Source organism: Teleopsis dalmanni, chromosome 1 (assembly GCF_002237135.1).
Source record: "Teleopsis dalmanni isolate 2A chromosome 1, ASM223713v2, whole genome shotgun sequence".
Classification (NCBI taxonomy): Eukaryota; Metazoa; Arthropoda; class Insecta; order Diptera; family Diopsidae; genus Teleopsis; species Teleopsis dalmanni.
Window position 1 is genome coordinate 33,950,481 of NC_051846.1, and position 12,122 is coordinate 33,962,602.

General features: G+C 30.0%; 1 protein-coding gene across 1 annotated transcript in view; it reads left to right on the plus strand.

The window, feature by feature from the left end:
• Positions 1-12,122, plus strand: part of LOC119679362 (collagen alpha-3(IX) chain) — a gene marked incomplete in the record, with an annotated part of 240,003 nt that overhangs the window by 22,623 nt on the left and 205,258 nt on the right. Inside the window, 1 exon segment of the mRNA XM_038091674.1 lies at positions 8,252-8,443. Coding sequence (XP_037947602.1) covers positions 8,252-8,443 — 192 coding nt within the window.

The following is a 12,122-nucleotide window of genomic DNA, read 5'->3' on the forward strand; positions in this document are numbered from 1 at the left end:
TCAAGATATTCCAATAATCAAATATTGATCAACTAATTTTATGAAATAGAATACCATTGATTCCATAAAATTATATACCATTTATGAAGCTTCCATTAAGAAGATTTATCTATAAAGCATTGTAATGAGTTGTTATCTACAACGTACACAGAATAAAACATCGGCTCATAGGTCCGTAAAAAATCAATAAAACTACAGCTTCTTGGCAAAATTGAATTTATTCATCTTCAAGAGTAATATAATCATTCCAAAGCTTCTGTAATATATCAATACTACTCCCATAGAGTGACTTTTTCATTGGGGCCTCTCTCTTTTGTTTCAATAGAACAGAGTCCGAGTAGCACTTATATCAAGCCAAACTTTTACTATCGAAATATTTTTTCCCATCAAAAGGCAGTGACAAATCAAGAATCAAAGTTGCTTTGAATCCATTTTGCTTAATATATATGAAGTAGCGTCACTTAAACAACTGTAATTAAATGTATAATTATATAAACTGCATGAAATTTTAAAAGATATCATTTAAAAGTTAATACTTTTTGAAATCTATATGGATTCTTTATTAGTGGCGCTGCCAGTGTGTCATCCTACAAGTTTATTAGCGGTATTAATTTGCACACAATACTAGAAATTTCACACCTAGAAAGTTCTTTTTTAAATCTCTCATACTTAATTATTACTTTTTATTACATACCTAAGAAACATTCCCATCTTTTTAGGAATGTTAATAAGCTCGTTATAAGATTTCGCATCTACCTTAACTATATTTTGGTTAAAAACATTAGTCTTTACTTTTCTTTGTAATTCCGTCATAATAAAAGAGCAAAGCCAAGTTATAAATATGTAAAAAGTTGGCAGTTGCGAACTCAGAGTAATATTAGCTTCTACCACATATAAACCGCATCCCATGAGATATACAACATTTCCATTTTCTTTCCTTATCTTTCGAATATTATATTTCCAATAAGAAAACACAATCTCACTTTTTCCATGGTTCCATCAAGAACAAATGTGTTAAGACATCTTTATCTTGTGTCCTCTTCAATACATTCTTGATCCTCTTGAAAGAGTTTGTGTCATTCAGAAACAAAAAATATGTTTTTTTATAATTCAAATTCTTTTCTGTACTTTATTCTGTACACAAATTTCATACAAACTCACAAATCCGTCTAATCCGCACAAACAACCATCAAATAAACTGATATGTTCTCCAGTCAATTGTTCAGCAAACTAATCGGAATGGCTTTAAAACTCATCACCTCCGATTTTGATGAAATTTTTATTCAAGAATATGTTTTTTAAAATAAGATTTTATTAAGAATTATCATTTTTTTAATTTCTGACTAATTTTTAAGTGGTCCTTTCTTAGACTCTTTAAATAATAAATGAATTTATTTCGTTGTAAAGATAATTGTTATTTTAGAAATGTTTAAGAAATGGTTCGGGTGTCTGTAATTTTTTATATTTAGTTTTTAATAAACTAGCAATTTATTTAAAACAGTGCTTAAAACATATATCAAATATTTTCATTTATTATTTTTTATTAAAATTCAGGTATCATGAATTTCAATAAAATCATAAAATTTTTCCGATTGCGTTATTTTTGGAAATATTTGTAAAAAATTTACTTATGTTATACTAAATGTGTCACGTATATGGACTAAATTTCAATTAAATAAAATTTTGAAAAATATACTGCAAAGAGATTAAGTTTTTGTTTCTGATTTTGATTGATCACTAAATTTTTTTTATGATTAAAGTGTTAAAAAATAATTTCACATATACTTCTACATTACGTACAGGCACTAAATTCCAACTAAATCTAGTTTTACAAAACTCTTGAATTAAGTTTCATACCACTAAATATACACTAAATACCACTAAATATACATTTTTGATTTCTAATTGTAATTATCTTCAATTAAGTAATTATTAAATTTGACTTCAATAATGAATGTCTTGTTGAGAATAATGTTCGTTGAGAAGTATTTTTTTAATGTAATATGATATACACTTTATTTATTGCGTATACTATGCTTACTAAATTTTTTTAAATTAAATTTTGAGAAATAAACTATCATAATTTTTTTTATTTTAATGTCGATTTTATCATTAAACTTTAATTTAAAATTAATTTTGTTTGGGTAATATTATTTCGCAAAAAAAAATTATTTACAAATAATTAAATACATGAATTATTTTTAAGTCCACTTATGATGGGTGTTTGGCAATACTTGAAAAATTCAATTAATTAAAATAATATACAATGAATTTTTGTTGTTGTAATACACTACTTTTATAAAAACTCCTTATGTAATATTATTCTTAAAAGTATTTTATAAAAATTAATTAAAAGGAACTCAAGAGCATGCTTTTGTGTTGTTTTCTCTATCGATATCATTATCTATATCACTATATCCTTGTTCTAAAAGTCTAAATGCATAAAAGAGTTATATAGCTCCTAGTTATATTCTAGAGTATTTTTACAGATTTCAATATATTGTTACTAACCTTTACGCTAAAGTTATGATGATAAGAAACCACCATTCATACACATTCTAAAATCATTTCATTTCTATACAGAACCTCTTATTATTAAATTAATATAATTTTCTTTCAAATCATTTACACGATATGTGCCAACTGTACAACTTCAAAACTATGAACTTGTGAGCACTGATAATCGCTCCACTTACGGACATTCACCTTTAAACCCAGCGCCATATTTCAGCAGAGAAGAGGCCTTAATCATTGTGCTTGTGCACGTAAATAAAGCGGCGGAAACTATAACGCAATTAGTGACACTCATACGGCATTCACACAAGATTATGAGCATTATTTACGGACTTAAAGATTATATATTATTTTTTCTCATTTCGTGCAGGATTTTGCTAAATAATACTGAATCTAAGACAAAAGCCATTGAAAAAATCCCGAAGAGCATAATTTTTCATTTTGCTTATCCGCCAACATCATTAGGAACAACAGTTTTTGTTTCTATTTGTGTCTGTTGTGTGGAATTGCCACTAATATTTTCACACCCGCCACTTCCGAACATTTTTGTGTACATATAATATATACAATATAAATGAAAAATAATAGAAATAAATGGAGAAACAGCAATGCCAACACCAACCGAAATCTATCTACACACGCACATGGACGCATATCGTATCTCGCCACATGAATGAATGTACATGTTGCAATATTATCTCATCATGTTCCTTGCTATTCCCATTATAATGCGAGTTTTTCTATTTGTGCTGGTGAAGCAACGTTTCGTCAGGATCATATTTCATATTCACTTTGGAGAGTGCTATATTACATTTCTTTTAACTTGTTTTCTATATGTTTCGCTTTTATGGTTTGTTTCTATCTATTATTTCTTATTTCTTATTTTATTTTTCATTTAAGTTTGTGTCATGTCATGTTGAAGATATTATATCCACCTAAAATGATATTAGTGCCAAAAAGAAGCACAAAAAATGTTCAACTTACAAAAAACGAAGTGTGAAGAAAACGAAGTAAATTTCTTTTTCAGACAGTTAATTCTGCTTTAATCTGTGTGTATGTGTGTGTGTGTGTGTGTGTTTATGTTTGCTTTGAAGTACATAAAAATTTACATATTTTTAATTCCGCATTAAAATGTCTACAAATCATATCGTGTCACGCAGATGAAAAGCAATTTTAGCACCTACGAATGCAGTTTCTCGCAGAAATATATTCCTCTTATACCATAACACGCACACATACACCCCGTAAAGCTGTCTTCAGCATAATATAGACTTCTATGTCGTATATTCTTATCAACTATAGTAAAGCGAGCTTTTAGCTAAGTGCAATTCCGTAAGTACACGTTACCATACCCGTGCCCATCTAGCCACTTATGCGCACACATAAGATACATATATCTTTGCTGCACTTTAGATTCGTTTTATCAGAGGTTTCGCTATCCCCTTTTTTGTGAGTTTTTGCTCTTTTTTACGTTTTTCTACAAATTTTATGTTATTTTTACCTGATATCAACTGCCATCATCATGCCCAGGAGTCGTGCTCTGCATCAGATGTGCACAAAATCCTTATGATAGCGGAAATTCTTTGAAGAAAAGTACAACAGCACCAGAGTGATTCCTTTTTTTCATTTTTGCACATTTCTCTGTTTCTTTGGGGATTCTGGTAGAGTTATTTCCATAACCATAGATTGTATTAAATTCTACTCGTTTAACACACAAAAATGGTAAAAATAAAACAAAACATTAGAAAACAAATTTTTTTTATAAAAATACAACATTAAAATCTTGTAAAATCTGCACAAATCTAATGCAGCTCATGTGCAACATTTTTTACTGTCGCTTGGTTCATGCGAGTGTGTTGTTTTTTAAATAAAAGATATTAAAGGGCAAGGAACTTCAGTATAAAGGGGAAACATTATACAAAAAATAAAAAATTTTAAAATTATGTCTACCACAACACAGCCTCTTTAAGATTTGATATCAAAATTATGTTAAGTAAATTATTATTACTGTTTAAGGCTTTATTTACATTAACGCAATTAATTCAAAAAATGTGTTGGGATATATACCAATGAAGTTCTTATGATTATCATAAATATAACCCAGGCTCTACATTGGCTTAACTTTGACAAAATTATTACTTCCAAGTTTCCAAAACATTACTTCCAAGTTTTTAGTGTTCGCAGACAGAATACGTATAACCGTTGGATATAAAAATCTTATTTTTGTCTAGTGTATAGAATGATTTTATTTAAGTTGAGTAGTTGTAAGATACCAATTTATTTAGTCTATTTCTTTGATTTACACTCATTTTATAATAGTGTTTTATAGCGGTGTATATGCCTAAATTAATACTAATTTAAAATGAAATGTAAATCATAATGAAAGATTTGTTGCGGCATGTGTGCCTAAATAAACACTAATTACAATGAGATAACAACCATAACAAAGTATTTGTAGCAGTGTATGCACCCAATTTAGTATCATAATATAATTCAACACCATTCTGATTAAACAATTTATTTATTTTAAGACAAAGCATTCGTGTAGACACCGTGTAAAAATAAAACCAAACAAATCAGTTCAGAAGAATATCTTCTTGGGACATGGCATGTTAAATAAGAAATTAATACGTTTGTATTACGAATTCTTAAACGATGAACGATGTGTGGTACGCCATCTTTGAGGTTTTAAAAGATTGCATTGCCCCAACAAAGAACGTTCAGTATACTTACTTTACTAACAAGTAAGAACTCCTTCAGGTTATTGATATTAACTCTCTTGATGATCGTTCGTATTAGCTTTCGCTGGCTCCTAATTTTTACCTAGATTGTTATTCACTGCATCGAAATATTGTATATATATAGAAAATATAAAAACTAGTGTCTACTTTTCTGTTTGATAAAGCTTTTGGAATAAAAATTATATGAGATTTCCATTTCAGTCGACTGCTATTCAATATACCAGCAAACAGTAATAACTGTCTTTGGTTTAGCATCACTTTTATTTCTACTTATCAGCGTTAATGCCTGTTTTGGATTTTTTTCCGGAACGTAAACCTCTAGTTGTCATACAGGCTGCAAGACCCTTTCATCCATGAACAAATATTTTAGGATATTTAATTTTATTGTCTATTTAATGCCTATCGACCTCTAGTCGTCATATAGGCTGCAATACCCTTCCTTCCATGAACAGCTATTTAAGGATATTTGATTTTAATGTCTATTTAATGTCTATCGATCTGTAGGCATCATACAGGCCCTTCGATCCATGAACAACTGTTTTAGAATATTTGATTTTATTTTATATTTAATGTCTATCGACGTGAGCATTTTTAGAAACTTTTTTATTTCCATTTTTTTTTAATTTTTCTTGAAATAGCCTAAATTAATTGGTGAATTATTGATCAAATAACTATCACTACTTTATATAAATAAAGGACAAGATTAATATTGTGACTTTATATTCATTTGAGTCTCAATCACAGCTATTTGGTATTAAGTTAAATTATCAGGAAGTGCAATTCTATTTTGGTCAATCTCTTCTTATTTGCGACCCAAACATCTAATTAAACAGTTGTTATGTCCAAATTCAAAGCCTGAATTGCAACCTGGCAATTCGAAAGAATAACGAATTGTATTTATATGATTAGTTTCTGATAGCATACTATTTTCCTTTCTTATTGCTAATACTTTTTTTTTAAAAACTTTGAATAGTTTTAGAACAATTGATGGAAAGCTTTCTATATTAGGTCTTATCTGATTATAGAATATATTTTCTTGTGAAATTTTTTTACGGTTGCAGTACCAGGTTAGCAGATACCTCCAATTTATACATAGCTAAGGTCATACTAAGTATTTTTTGAGAATTAATTAATTAATTTTGAGGTACATTAATGTTTGAGGCTTGGTACACTTAATGAATTCTACAAAATGAAAACTCGTTTTCATGAACTCCGCTTGTTTGTGTGTGATTTAGAAAGTAAGAAATATACTTGGAGAAGTGATTTAACATTTATCCTGGTATTCATAAATTACATATAAGTTTCATACTTTCGCTGTTCATTGTTTAGTTTTGGCATTACGATTAAAATATCTGTGTAAGTGTAAAAGAGAAAATATTAAAAATGATAAAAGAAAAGAAGAAAAATATTGTGCATATATTGGTTTCATTACCTTTTTAGCAGCATCAAAGCAAGACTAAAATTTCAACGCACTAAGTGCAGTGAGAGTAAGGACTTTCCGTTTTGAGGATCTTTCTTTTTTGATCCCTTTGAATAGCATCATAAGCTTCGCCGAAAGTTCTAAAGGCTTTAATCCTTGGGTGTCTAATAATATGGTTGCACAATGGACCTTTAGGCCTAAGTGTATCACTTGGGATTGCCGGTATAATAACCTAAGCTGTGCGAAAACTATCACAAAAACTAATTTAATCATTTTAATTATACTCAAGCATAGCAAGCACCACTTTTATTATTTTAAAATAATAACATTGGACAATATTAAGTCAATTCAAAATATTTTTAATAATTTATTTAAGTTTATTGCATTTGCTGCCGATGGCAGCCAAAAAACCGTCAATCATATAATTTTTTGTTTCTTTTATTTTAGTAAATTTAATTGTGATTAAAATAAAATAAATTCACTTTTTAAATAATTAAATTAAATTTATTTCTATTGGTTACAATTTATTCTAAATAAATTTAATATAAACAATATATTTTATGTTGTAAAGCATCCCGTGGAACGCAGCCTTTTTCAATATATCAAACGAAAAACGGTTTGTTCTCTGAAATAAACAAAGTATATAAAATAAATCCATCGATAAAATATTTTCACAAAAATAGCTAAAAAAAAAGTATTTTTTATTGCTAAAAATCCATTTCCATTAACAAATCGTTATCTAACCAACAATTCACTTACAACTAACCTCGTTCCATGCAAAAAGGTTGAAAATAAACGAATTATGCTAAAAAAACATACACAAAAAATAGAAAAAAATTAAATAAAAACGAAAATAAAGCATTTCGGTAAGCCGTAATGCAATTTACAAAGCCTTTATTTGTTAGCGGTAAGAACCTTGTGGGCCTACATTTTACAAATTCCTTAACAAACGCCTTTAATCTTTAATCACTACAAATATAACAGAACAACACCGATAACAACAACAAATAGCATTTCCTACTGCCCAACCATTTCCTATGATTCTTAACATTTTTATTGTAGTTGTTGATGAAATATTGCCAAATACCGGAAATTCCGGTGCTGCCACCCTAATCCCTTTACTTATTGCAATTAATTTTATACTCGTACTACTCTAACACAACTCCAACTACAACTACAGCGACAATGAAAACGAAAACGACAAGGACAAAAATAAAACCGAAAAAAAAAAACAGTGGCAAGAAGGAAAAATGTCAACAAAGGACACGCACCATTTTAAGTATTTCGTTTTATAATTTTATTTATTTATTTATTTTTTCTATTTATTTAAAAGGTTTAAATAAATTGTGTTTACTTCTTAGCGCACAAAAATGCTAGAAAGGGCGTGTCAAATGGTGAAAAATAAATTATTTATATACGCTTGAGTAGACTTTTAGTTAAAATGTTTGCTAAAAGCTTTGTGAAATATTAGTTTAATTAAATTTGCAGATAAAAAACAAAATAGAATTATGAAAAAACAAACACAACTAAACAATTTACTAATTTATTTTGTATATATTTTTTTCTTTTCTTGCAGGGTGCTACTGGGGTACCAGGTGAACGCGGTGCCCCCGGTCCCAAAGGTGACCGCGGCGATAGGGGCGATCCTGGTCCTCGTGGTCCCGAAGGTCTGCAGGGACAAAAAGGTGAACCAGGTGTTGATGGACTACCTGGTGTTATGGGTCCGCCCGGACCACCAGGTTCACCTGGTTTACCAGAGAATTATGATGTAAGTACAAGTGCAATGTCATTTAAATAAATATTTAAGTTTTATTTTCTAAAGATATTTTATTTGATATAAATTTTGTTTTATTTATCATTAAAGACTTTTTGTTCTTGTACAATTAAAATTAAGATTACACCTGTACACGTTGAGCAAATAAAATTTGTCAAGGCTAAATTTAATGAACTTTGCGAAAACGTAGTAAAATTTTAAACTCTGACCAAAAAAAAAAAAATATATTATATTTTTTAGTTTTTTTTTTTGTTTGCATTCAAATTGACGTGGAGTTTTGTATAAAATTTTCGCGTCTGAAATCACGAAGAAAAGTTTGCAACCTTCGCTTGCAAAATAAATGACGTGCCTGTCTTGTAGCAAAAACAATTTGCTTTAACTAATTTCCTTCCTGTGGGCAATATGCTCATTGCGAATATCTAAAATGCCAACTGGCTGACTATCTGCCCAATGTAATCTTACTTGTAACCGCAAAGGCGCAAGTTAAACAACAAAAAGAAGCATAAAAAATTAGCACTCAGTAAATGCCTAAAATACGCCACGCCAGGAGCAACAACAGTGGCAATTTTACTACCAGTCAGCGTAGACTAGTAGACTAAGCATTAGTACCACCTTAGGTGTGACGTCCTGCACGAATTTCCAACATTTAGTTACTTACGCCTTGTGGCAATTATTATTATCAGCGCGGTGGCATGTTACCACTGTCGTTGCCACCATCAAAACACTAAAGTAGCTGTTTCAGTGCTACCAACAGCGCTAGCGCTCAACCCATTGGTAGCGCTATTACCGCTACTTTCACCGCTCCTTAACTACACGTGACATGGTTGTGTTTCTGCTTCTGCAGCATAATTTGCCGTACTTGTGGCTGGCTTCTGGCAGACGCAGCAGTTTTTAGCGTGCACCGCATGCTGGCGTTATCGTTATCGCCTTGTAACAGTTGTGTAAGTGTCATGTACATTTAAGGTATGCCAACGTGAAAGTAAAGGGTTACCTTTCTTGGAGCAACGCATAGAATTTTAGGGTGAATTTCTTGTCTTTAAAATGGTTTTTGTTGACTTGTCTACTGCATTAAAATTGGCTTTAACTGTCAAGCGACAAATGTGACAGTTCTCAAAACTAATTTTATTTTATTTCCACTGTTCTACTGTGCGAACTGTGACTTTACTTAATAATGTCACCAAGAAATGAAAAAAAAAACTCCATAGGCCCTGTCACATTCACATACCTTGAAGTGTGTACAAAAGAAAGCTTGTGTGTGCTCAACAAAAGGTTGCCTACTGTACTAATCTTATTGTTTGTGAACGCTTTTGTGGCCTTTCTAAATAGACCCCTTTTTTCTAATTGAAAATAATGTTTAAAAAACAGCTCGAAATAGTTTAGTTTATTGTTCTGCCTTGTTTCTCTATATTAGCCACACATTAGGACCTTATTGTGGCGAACGTTAATAGCGCTAACAATGTATACAATAGGCATTCCAACCACGGAGGGTAATACGTGCAGTGCTTTGTGTCGAAATATAAAAGGATAACTGAGGACAATTGTTTAGCAACATTGCCGCAGTTGTTTTGTTTTATATGTTTTTAATACTTGAACTTAAATTATAAAAAATAAGTTTTTTCGGACTTCATTAATTGCTAATTATAGAATTTTTCATAATGTCTATATAGAACTGAAAAATTAAATTAACAAATTATTATTAATTTTAAATCTATTAGTCGTACTTGTGGACCGGTAGATGCAGACGAATGTATTATAAAATTATATATTCATAAAACAAAAATTTTCCACAAATTTATGAATAAAATAGTCAACTACTATAGTCACAACATAGGCTTCAAGATAGTTTAAGTTTAACAGGCTTCAAGAAAGTTCATCTCATACTGAAAGTATTTCATTAGCATATTAATGGCTATGAAATTGTGTTATTGCTAAAATAATATATCGTTGTATCGGTCGAAGATAATAGTTCAATACTCTCTAATTTGACGATATCAAAGCCCAGCTATAACAAGTAAATAATGAAACTAAAAATATTCACTACTTTCAAACAATGATCTCATTCATATCATATCAGACAAACCCTTTCTATTGAAACAATAGAACTGATGGAAAAACCTATTATACCTAGCTTTTTTAATTTTATTGCTGTTATGTATTAGTGTGCAAAAGTTGCTTCTAAAATATAAAAAAAATCCATTAATATCTATAGCTCACACATCGCCCCTGAAAGTGTAACTATAACATTATCCAATGTTATATTATTGGACGTATATAATATTTAAACTTTGTTATTTTACACTAAATGAAACACATTATAGCGCCTTAAAGGTATGAATTTGATAGCTGGACAAATCGTTTTAGTCAGTTCTTTCTAACTTCTAAGAACGATGCACGATCTGTGTTTTACTTTTCTATCCTGGATGGAAATTTGCATATTGACAGAGCATTTCCAAGAAATGTAAAAAGAACTGCCAGCGCAAATTAATAAATAAAATTCAAATATAATAGAGCATATTATATATAAACATATAAATACACTCAGAAAAATAATTTGGTTGATATAACCAGATCTTGAATTAATCTCAAAGCAAAATATTCTTACTTGGCGCATGATCTTGGTTCAACCATACCACATGTTTGGTTGATATAACCAGATCTTGAATTAATCTCAAAGCAAAATATTCTTACTTGGCGCATGATCTTGGTTCAACCATACCACATGTTGGTTTTCATATGTTCTTTACCACATCAGCTAAAATGTAAGGTCAATTAATCTAGTATGTGATTCGATCATATTTTTCTGAGTATGTTATATATATACATTAAATATCAATAGGCCAGAGAAGTTTTGAAATTGCGTAAATAGAAATAGAAAGAATGTATCCGTAACTTATACTTACCTTACCTTAAGGTACCTTACCGTACTTAATCCATCCATCTATATTACAGAAAAGAGAAACAACAGTTCAAAGATTTGTCACAGAAGCTTTAAAGAAAGTTCAGTTGATCTTGGATTGTAATTAGACCAGTTTCTCCACGAAAGCTTTGAAGTAACGTTTCCTCAACTATTATCTTATATTCATGAGTTTTTCGCTGATAATTGTAATTTCTTTTAGAAGCTTACCTTTTTCATGAAAAATTCTTGCTCATTCATATAGCTTTAAGAAACTTTATAACTAACTCGGTTTTTTCCATTACTCTATTTGGATTTTAGTACGTGAGATAAAACAACATATAACAGTGTTTTAGTTTAATAACTATTTTCCCACTATATCCTTTTCAATTTATTTCCTTATTTTATTTTATCAAAAGATCTAAACCGATAAAATCATTTATATTTTAATGCCAGTACACGACGCACAAATCATTTCAATGAAATTAAAACTTCTACAAGACAATAAAAATTTTACAGCACAGAGTAATAAAAAATATTGCTTGAAAAAACACACTTGCCGCCATTCATTAAGTCACTTTCCTGTAGACAACCGGAAAATAAAAAAGGACCAACAACAGTTCTCTACCAGAACATATTTTATTGTAGCCGTTATGAGTGCTCCGAACGATAGATACGGCGCTTAGGTTATAGAACCTAACATGACATGGATGCGCACATTCCGCCATAAAGAGAAAACGGAAATATGTTTAATTGCAGCAATTTCGATGTCTATTAAAG